At 44.2% G+C, this 9,966-nt stretch overlaps 1 protein-coding gene across 2 annotated transcripts; it reads left to right on the forward strand.

The window, feature by feature from the left end:
• Positions 1 to 953: 953 nt before the first annotated feature.
• Positions 954 to 9,675, forward strand: LOC146772827 (protein S100-A4-like). 2 transcript variants are annotated; one of them, XM_085637483.1, is made up of 3 exons: positions 954 to 1,018; positions 7,762 to 7,911; positions 9,496 to 9,675. In XM_085637483.1, exons 2-3 carry the CDS (start codon positions 7,780 to 7,782, stop codon positions 9,634 to 9,636), a joined length of 273 nt encoding a protein of 90 aa, XP_085493609.1. In that variant the 5' UTR covers positions 954 to 1,018; positions 7,762 to 7,779; the 3' UTR covers positions 9,637 to 9,675. The 2 variants fall into 2 exon arrangements, with proteins under 2 accessions (XP_085493609.1, XP_085493610.1); XM_085637484.1 differs by lacking the exon at positions 954 to 1,018 and adding an exon at positions 3,557 to 3,654.
• The last annotated feature ends 291 nt before the right edge of the window (positions 9,676 to 9,966 follow it).

Raw genomic sequence — 9,966 nt, forward strand, 5'->3', positions numbered from 1 at the left:
TAAAAGTATGTGTTTTCACTCAAACAACATTTTTCCCAGTAATACATTTTTTTTACCGTGTGCCCATAAAAATTCAGAAATTTCCATTCCCCATTCTTTCCCTCGATATGGATTTACACCCTCTCTCGAAAGGAGCAGCTTTCTGACTGTACCGCAAGAGTATGGACCATGAAAAGGTTTGTGAAGCCCTCAAAAATATGTTTGTTTCCAAACCACTCCTACCCTGGAAACCCACTCCTTACTCCTAGGGGAAGTGGGGGTGGGATGGAGTGTGGGATGGGTGGTGGTGTGGGATGGACGGTTGTGCGGGATGGGGTTTGGGGTGGGTGGTGGTGTGGGATGGGGTGTGGGATTGGTGGTCCAAGCTTTATTATTGCATTCTGGGAGTTGTAGTCTTCTTTGTCCCATTATAAAATTAGCCCTACAGTCCCAGAAGTCATGCTAACCGTATTTAAGGTAAGAAGCTGGTTTTCTTCTATAGGACTTCAGGACACCGGCCGGCCTTCAGTCTGAAACCAAATACCCGCCCAAGGCTCTCCCTCGTGACTGGAGGCCAGGCACTGTAGGGGGCTGGGGGGTGCACGGAAGGATTCCATCTGTCCATCACAGAGGGGGGTCGTTACTCCCAGAGAAGAAGAGATCAATGCGTTTCTTTGATAAGCAAACAGAACTAGTAAGTACCACAAAAGCAAGCAAACGTCCCACAGCACACCCACGGGTTGCTCTTTGTCTTTTAAGGCGTGGTCGAGAAATTCCATCCTCGGGTGATAACGGATAGGTCGACAAACTGCCCACACCATTCCAAAAACAATGTGAGATCACAAAGAGGTCATTGAAATGTGTAGTTTTTATTTTTACTGTTTGTTCAAACATGTTCGGTTTCAAACAGGCAGGGCCACTTTTACCTGGAGTAAAAAGGGAGGGTCTGGGAGGGCTTTAAATAGTCCTGCAGGACATCGCAGTTTACCTCCTTCCAGTGCCAGCCGCCTGCGCCTTCTTCCTCCGGCTCGTGGGTGAGGTAAGGTCCATGCGCAGTTGTCCGGACTCTCTCCTTGGCGCCCATTACAAGGAGGCTGGGTGCGTGGGGGGCGCCTTGTGGCTGGAAATGCTGTTTATGGCCAGAATTCACATAAGACTGGCTTATACCCGTATCTGTGGCGGGAATATGGAATGAGATTCGAACCAGTATTTGCTATCAGTGCGCGTCACAAACCTGCTGAAGGCGGGAAGAGCACGAGGGCACCGCAGACGCCGTGGGCTGGCAGGAGCCGGCATTCTGGGCTCCCCTCATGCCATGCAGAGACATGGCCAAAATGTGACCTCGCTCGGGTTCCCCGACTTGCAAAGGCCCCTGTGAGAGGGAACCTCTCTTTCTTCCAGGCCTGGCTCTAGAGTGTTTTCTTTGGGTGAGCCATGAAGATGAGTGGGTGCTGGCAAAAACCAACAAAGCATTTGATCCATCTGACGTTTTTGGTATCGGCACCAGCGGCATTTGACATTTTAACACATTAATCAGCACCCAAAGAGCTGCTTTCTTTCTGCTTCCGGCTTTGGGGAAATGGAGGGACGCTGCTTGTTACATCTTTAAGATGCAGCACTTTAAGATTGGGGAAATAGGGGGACGCTGCTTGTCAAATCTTTAAGATGCAGCACTTTAAGACTGGGGAAATGGAGGGACGCTGTTTGTTAAATCTTTAAGATGCAGCACTTTAAGACTGGGGAAATGGAGGGACGCTGCTTGTTAAATCTTTAAGATGCAGCACTTTAAGACTGGGGAAATGGAGGGACGCTGCTTGTTAAATCTTTAAAATACAGAACTTTAAGATTGGGGAAATAGGGGGACGCTGCTTGTCAAATCTTTAAGATGCAGCACTTTAAGACTGGGGAAATGGAGGGACACTGTAGGTTAAATCTTTAAGATGCAGCACTTTAAGACTGGGGAAATGGAGGGACGCTGCTTGTTAAATCTTTAAGATGCAGCACTTTAAGACTGGGGAAATGGAGGGACGCTGCTTGTTAAATCTTTAAAATACAGAACTTTAAGATTGGGGAAATAGGGGGACGCTGCTTGTCAAATCTTAAAGATGCAGCACTTTAAGACTGGGGAAATGGAGGGACGCTACTTGTTAAATCTTTAAGATGCAGCACTATAAGACTGGGGAAATGGAGGGACGCTACTTGTTAAATCTTTAAAATGCAGCACTTTAAGACTGGGGAAATGGAGGGACGCTACTTGTTAAATCTTAAAGATGCAGCACTTTAAGACTGGGGAAATGGAGGGACGCTACTTGTTAAATCTTTAAGATGCAGCATTTTAAGACTGGGGAAATGGAGGGACGCTGCTTGGTAAATCTTTAAGATGCAGCATTTTAAGACTGGGGAAATGGAGGGACGCTGCTTGTTAAATCTTTAAGATACAGAACTTTAAGACTGGGGAAATGGAGGGACGCTGCTTGTCAAATCTTTAAGATGCAGCACTTTAAGACTGGGGAAATGGAGGGACGCTACTTGTTAAATCTTTAAGATGCAGCACTTTAAGACTGGGGAAATGGAGGAACGCTGCTTGTTAAATCTTTAAGATACAGAACTTTAAGACTGGGGAAATGCAGGGACGCTGCTTGTTAAATCTTTAAGATGCAGGAAATGGAGGGACGCTGCTTGTTAAATCTTTAAGATGCAGGAAATGGAGGGACGCTGCTTGTTAAATCTTTGAGATGCAGCACTTTAAGACTGGGGAAATGGAGGGACGCTGCTTGTTAAATCTTAAAGATACAGCACTTTAAGACTGGGACAGAACAGACCCCAAAGGTTCCAATTAGAAGTAGGGCTGCCCGTTTTATGGTAGTTATTCTTTTTGCATTTCTGTCTGTATTTATCCATATTTATTTTTTGCCCACTTTATCTGTATTTATCCATATTTATTTTGTGGATAAATTAAGTTGTAAAACTGTACATTTCCATGTTTATTTATCTGATAGACGCGCACTCATACTTTGATGTCAGTTTGTTTTAGCAATTTCAGCTGACAAATATTATATAACAAAACTCCACTAGTTAATATTAGCAATATACTACAAATGTATGTTGACACGTGGCATTATTTAATGAAATTTAAATCTGTTTTTCTAATTTCCCATGCTGTCCTTCTGCTCAGCTGTTGGCCTATAATTCTTGAAAGACAGCACAGAGCACCTTAAAAGAAGCAGATTTTTCTGTATTTATCCACTTTTAAAAATAAATGCAGACAAAAAAACACTTTGTTTTCTGTCTGTCTTTATCTGTAAAAATCCATCAAAACTGATTTTTTAACTCGAATTCCAGTCTGATCAAGGCTTGTGGAATATGGCGCGGAATTAAAAATAGATTCTTAAAGAGGCTCGTTTGAGCAGTATTTAGAATTGTTGCATCCTTTGTGTTTAGAAGCTCAGAACCATACGTGATTGATGGCAAAAATGTTGCCGCCACGACTGTTAATAGATGTGTTGTTGAAATGTCGCTCAGTTTTTTTTGCAAAATTTTAAATACGAATAATAGCTGTTTTGCTTTGACTTTCCCTAGTTCTAGATGTTCCTTGAAACTCAGGCGTTGATCTAATAGTCCCACAGATATTTGTTTGTTCCCACCTGGTCCAGGGGATCACTGTTTATCGTCCAGGTAAATTTTGGTTGTTTTTTATGTGAGTTTGAAAAACACATAACCTCGGTTTTCCGGAAATTTATGATTAGTTGAACTGAAGCTGTATATAGTGCTAATTGATTTATCAAGCGCTGTAGACCTCTGGGCGTTTGAGATAGCAGCACTATGTCGTCTGCATATTGCAGGCTTGATGTTCGAACATTGCCCAGTTTTGGGGGGTCCCCTTGTGCTAGGCAAAGGTTATTGTCTAGATCGGCTGTGTAGATGTTGAATAAGCTGGGGGCCAAAACACACCCCTGTTTTAAGCCATTTACGGTCGAGATTTTATTAATTAAACTTTGACCATCCCCCATTTTTATTTGGACCCATGTTTGTGTGTATAGATTAATGATTGTGTCTAATAGTTTCGTTGGGGCTCCCCAAGTCTTCATTTTAGCCCATAGCAAGGATCTAGGGACCTTATCAAAGGCTGCTTTGAGGTCTACAAAGCAGGTATACAACATTTTTGAAATAACTATTGCTTGGTTGGCCAAGAGCGTGTCAGCTGATAAGTTTGTTAGGGTGCCCATCCCTGCTCGAAAACCTGTTTGCGTGTTAGGGATCAGTTTTGTGTGTTTGACCCAGTCCACTAGATCTTTCAGCAGATTAGTTGCGTAGATTTTAGCCTCAACATCAATAAGAGCAATTAATCTGTAGTTGGAAGGATCAGAACGAGCCCCTAATTTATGTATTGGTTGCAGGATACTTCCTCGCCATGAATCTGGAATGGAGCCGGTCTCTAGTGTGTATGAAAACAGCGAGGTTAAGCGCACAGACCAGAATGCTGGGTCTTTTTTAAAAAAAGCGTTGGGTAGACCAGGTAGGTATTGTATAATGTACACTTAAGCTCCTGGAAAAATTACACATCTTTTGATTAGTTAGGAAGCCTTCACCACCAGTATTGGGATAGGCGTGTGTGTGGGCATTGTTTTACTGCCCGCATTTAATTTTGATTTTGTAAATATTTAATTTCTACCTTGTAGCATCATTTTAACATAACTATTTCACCATATAACAATTGGGAATGCTACAGGGTCAACATAGCTGGCAAGCAAAAGACTGCTTTATAATTCTTGGTTTAGAACAGTTGCAGATAATGGACAGCCAGGGTGATGGGGGACCCTTTTCCAGTTGAGCTCCAAAGGATTGTATAGGGATGTGATCTTCCATGGTGCTAGTGTTTGAGGGGTTTCTTGGAGAGAAACGTTTCTTGTACTGTCTGCCCTGGGGATGCAACGGACCATTGTGCCTGTGGTGTGTGCTTCTGGGGCACTGTAATGTTACAGAAGAGGCTGCATATTATTGGGCAGACCTTTCTTTAACATGGATTGTGCCAGGTTAAAATGTATGCTGGAGCAACCCCAAGGAGACCATCCCTTTGTTATATGGGGACGTGATCCCTGAAAAGACAGTTAACTTTTGCTGCTGTGCCCAGGCCGTATAACAGATGCAGGCTCAATGGCAAACACGCCTTCTGGAAGTACAAAGCACAGGAGGTGGCGCCCACTTTGTGTGCCCCCCAAGACAACCCATAGAAAGAGGGCTCAGAGTTCTCATGGCCTCAAGGCATTCCCCACAGATAGTTTTAGTTACACACTGCACCTACCAGCTGGGGGATCTCTGTCCCCTCTTGAAAATGGGGGAGGGGCTGCTTCCATTCTACTGCGTATCTGTGTCCTGTCACTATCATATAAACGTAAGAACTTTGAACAGGGGACGACTTCATAACTAGTTGCTCAGCATTTTATTTATTTGTTTTGGACACGCCCATCAATGTCGATCCTGGTTATTGAAGACATCAAAAGAAATTAACAAGGCAAGAACAGCCACCTCTATAATGGACCGCTCACGACTCTAACCGTATTACCTTCATCAGGGTTGAAGGACCCTGAAGAATCCACACTGATTCACATTAGTTTGGAACTTGACTTTACTGCAGCCCCAGGAGCAGAGGACAACTGGCTCCAGGATAACCAACCACCAGCAGCTCACAGCTCTCTCTGGTCTCTAACTCTGAGATTTAAGCAGCACTGTGCCCTCTATTCCTGGAAGGAACTTGGAATACAAAATTAACAACACAGCACTCACAGGCCAAGAGCTTGCTTGCATAAGTCTCTTCCAAAACCCCTTCTAACACACCCATGTTCCAGTTGATGTTGCTAAACCAAATGTTACTCATCTGGTCCACCTTGAAGAAACTCAACTTGGAGGCATTGCATCTGGTGTACTGACGTCTGATCTGCAGTAGGTGCTGTGGGAGAGTGGGTTGTGTCAAACAGCAGAAATGTGATCCACTCAGAGTCAGACTTAACAATGGAGAGAGCAAGATCACACAAAGACAGTAAATCCAGGCAGATGAGATGGAACTACAGATTGTCGGTGAAAGATCGATTTTGCACATGACATTTTTATCCAAATGTAATCTTGTGTTTTGTGTCGTGGGCATGTTTCATGTTTAACTCAGTGGCTGGTAATTCAAGCAGGTTGGCAGGTGGGCCACACCTGCCCAGACATACTCAAACCCGCTTGCATGCCCACTCACTCATAACCATCCATTCACAAGCAAACACACATTCAGCCACCGCTCACAAGCACATACACACGCACACACCCATTCACAGCACACACACACAAATACACATACATTTATGCATACACCCATACATGCATGCACTGAACATTTTAAAAAAAAAACTTGCCTGGAGCGGTGATCTCAGGTCGTGAGTGGGAACGCTTGGTGGGTCCTGGAGAATTAGGACTGCCGTCTCATCATTGACTGACCTGGCTATGGGTCAGCCAATGAGAAAAGGCAGCAGTCCTTTACTTGTCACAGAGTGCGATGGGGTCAGAAGATTGCTCACCCCACCCAACTCTGTGACGAGGAGTCACTGATGGACAGTTGGCCCTGGGCACTTCAGGGCTTAAAATTAAACAGACCAGGTCTGAGTATAGCTGTGATGCACCCCCTCGACATGAGGGTAAGAACCTCCAAGCTCTTTGCTGGGCTAAGGCAGTCCAGAGACATTTTAAGACACATGTAAAGTGGGAAATTGCCCAGGGGCCCCCATCCTCCAAAGGGGCCCCTGGGAAAGTGATCTTTCTCTCTTTGACCTCTGTCTAGTCTATTTCTTTATCTAAACCTCTCTCTCTCTATCTGCCTACCTCTAACTTTGTCTCTGCCTCTATACCCCGTGTCATCTCAAGGGTTTTGGGGGTCCCAGGAAAGACATATTTCAACTCTTTATGTGCCTGCAGGAGCCCCTAAAATATGTCTTGCCCGGGGCCCCCCAAATCCTTAACATGACACTGAGGAGGTCGCGCCCACAGGGCTGTGACATCTTCAGCTCTGCAAATTTCAGCTCAGGCAGCCAGGCACCAGCACATTTACCACATGTAAAGTGCCTGGCTGCCTGACCTGACCTGACATGAAGAATGTCTGTCAGACTGATCTTTGCTCAGACTGACAGACTCTCTTCATATCTGCAAAAAAGGTAGGTGGGTGGGGCCCTTCTGCCTTTATGGACGAGCCGCTACTGCTTCGGAGAAGCCCACATGAAGAACCATATCGTACAGGAAATAAAACGAAAGGACTTTGCTTGACACTGACAAACAGACGTAGGCAGAAGCTGTCTTTCACACTAGGGAAGCAAAACTGCTTAATTCTCTTTTTGCTATAATTTCCAATGCAAAATTTGCAAAATAACGATTTAAATTAATGAGAGGATTGTCTGTGTCTTGCGTGACTTTTTAAACAAACCAGTCTTGTATGATCCAGATAGGAAACTTGGTCATGCAGAAAACCCTGCTAGTATATTTTTTGTGCAAACCAGTCTCCTTCCAGCAAAACTTAATGAAATTTCACGTAACACGCAATATGTCAATAAAGTAATTACATTTTAGGCATGGCCTATTTGGAGCGCACCAGGCATCAAGAGGAGTTATAGAGTTATATTTTGGGCTGGACCAGAGGATGAGAGGGGACTGTAGGTAGTTCCCCCTTAATGGTCTGGTTCATTACTGCTTGATAAAGACACTATTCGCCATTTTAAAGACTAAACACTGACTGCGGTATCACTTTCCTTACAGATCGAAGCACCAGTTATAATGACTCTGGAAAAGCACTGTGAGATCATGCTCGAGACCTTCAAGAAATACTCTGGAGCAGATGGCAAGAGTGGCGAACTCAACCAGATCCAGTTGCAGCTTCTTGTAAAGAATGAGTTCCCATCTTTATGTGTGAGTACATTCTGGAATGAAGATTGGCTATAGTAGGAAGTTTATTTCCCCTTTTCATAGATGTGACTTTTACAAACAATTTGTACTTTTTTTCGCCCAAAGATTCTTGTAATCATCCACCAAGCAGATGCCCACTGGGTCCTCTTAATGTCCTAGGTTTAGTGGTGCCTTTGGGATTTTATGCCTCTCTTAGTGATGCTGTATTGACCTCGCCACTGTCTACCCAGGACGATTGTGTATGCAAACTTTAGAAAAAAGGATTCCTTGAAAGAATAAGGCTGATGGTGTTGGTACCGGTGTCACTGTAGAGATTATCTTGTGCTTGGTCCCCCGCCTAATGCTCTCCTTTTCAACATGTAGCACTACTTCAACCCGAATTTCATCATGAAGATGAATTGCATCTACCAACATGCCTTGTGGTTTAAGAATAGTACAGATGTTATGCATCACAGCTGGACAGAAATGACCATGGTCTCCTTTAGAAATAACATTCAACATCTAGCTCTTTTACCATGCCTACAGAGCAGCCCAAGGGTCAGGTCCTAAATTTCTCCATTAGGAGTGTCTTTGGAAACCACATGTGCTGTAGACACCCTGAGCATATGTGCAAATTCACAGAAAGAAGGAAGTAGGAAGAAAAGCCCGGCTAAAATACCATTCCAAGGCATTTACTCCTGAGTCAGTCCTAAAAGTAGAGAAAATACTTTCTCAAGGATATATGGGCACCATCCATCCAAACGAAGTGTTCAAACAAGCAACATTGTGGTATAGTCTTCACTATCTAGAGCGGGGTCTGTACTTCCACCACTGATCTTGTATTGGCGCAGCACAGGCTTGTTGCTGGACCTCATCATGGCCCAGCAGATTCAGCATGAGTTGTAGGGTGTCTTGGAACTTTCGACTGGTGCACTTGGATGAGGTGTGGGTTCATGGAGGTTATAAAGAACCAAGGAAGCTAAAAGGGGAGAGGGGTCCCCTTAATTAACAAAACTGGTTCTTATGCAGGAATGCAAGCTTCCCAGGTAATGCCCGTAGTTCAGGATTAATCCACCTTCATGTTGTCTTTGAAGCTCTTACTCTCTCTAGTGAGGGATTCCAAAAGCTTCAATACACTCAGTGCAGTGCTCTTGTCTGCTTCAGCTGAGCAGGTTCTCCTTTAAGGCTGCCGGTGACAGATGGCAGCAACCCCAAGAACAGAGCTTTAGGCTTGATCCCTGCCTACGAGAAAATGAGTCGAACTGCTCGATGGAGCAATTTGTAGATGCCTCGAAAGAGCAACCACCTAGAAGGCAGAGTAGGTAAATCAACTCATAGATTTGAAATGCGTCCACAGAATCTGCCAGGGTATGGGGATTGAGCAATCAGTGCTATTGGACTCCTCACATTTTAGGGGCTGTCCTGCCAGGTCAAAACTAATACCAGGGGCAGGACTTCTCTGTGCCCTGAATATATTGATGTCTGAGGGTGAGGGCACATCTTCCAATCCTTGCTTTCAGTGAAGGAGTAGGACATGCTTCAAGAATGTATTGTACTTCAATTGCATAGAACTTGCTACTGATTGTTGCCACCCCTTCTCTTCTGCAGGCCGCAGGGAAAGACGAGAATGCGGTGGAAGAAGTTATGAAAATGATGGACATGGATGGTGACAAGAAGATTACCTACCAGGAGTTTGCCATGTTTCTGGCTATACTGAGTATGATAATGGAAGAAGTAGAATCCTCTTAAAATGGTGGTCTAAGTTGAATAAAAAACATGTTATTCGTACATTTTGTTTATATTTTCTTGTTTTAAAAAGTGCCTCTTTTTGCAAGTGAGGTTGCTACATAGTCAACAGTTAAGGGGAGATATCCTGAAGTATTCTTGTTTCCATAGTGTGAGAGGAAGTGGAAACTACAGTAACACAAGGCAAACAAATTGGAGCCCAAGAGTTCCCTGGTATACTCTGCTGTTTTGGGGCCTTACCAAAGATGGCTTTTGATGTATGGGAGAGCTCATGTAACCAAAACTTTAAAAATTGAATATAAGAAGTGCTGAAGAGGGAGCGGCTGCCCTGAC

The sequence above is a fragment of the Triturus cristatus genome, chromosome 12, assembly GCF_964204655.1.
Source record: "Triturus cristatus chromosome 12, aTriCri1.1, whole genome shotgun sequence".
Taxonomy (NCBI): Eukaryota; Metazoa; Chordata; class Amphibia; order Caudata; family Salamandridae; genus Triturus; species Triturus cristatus.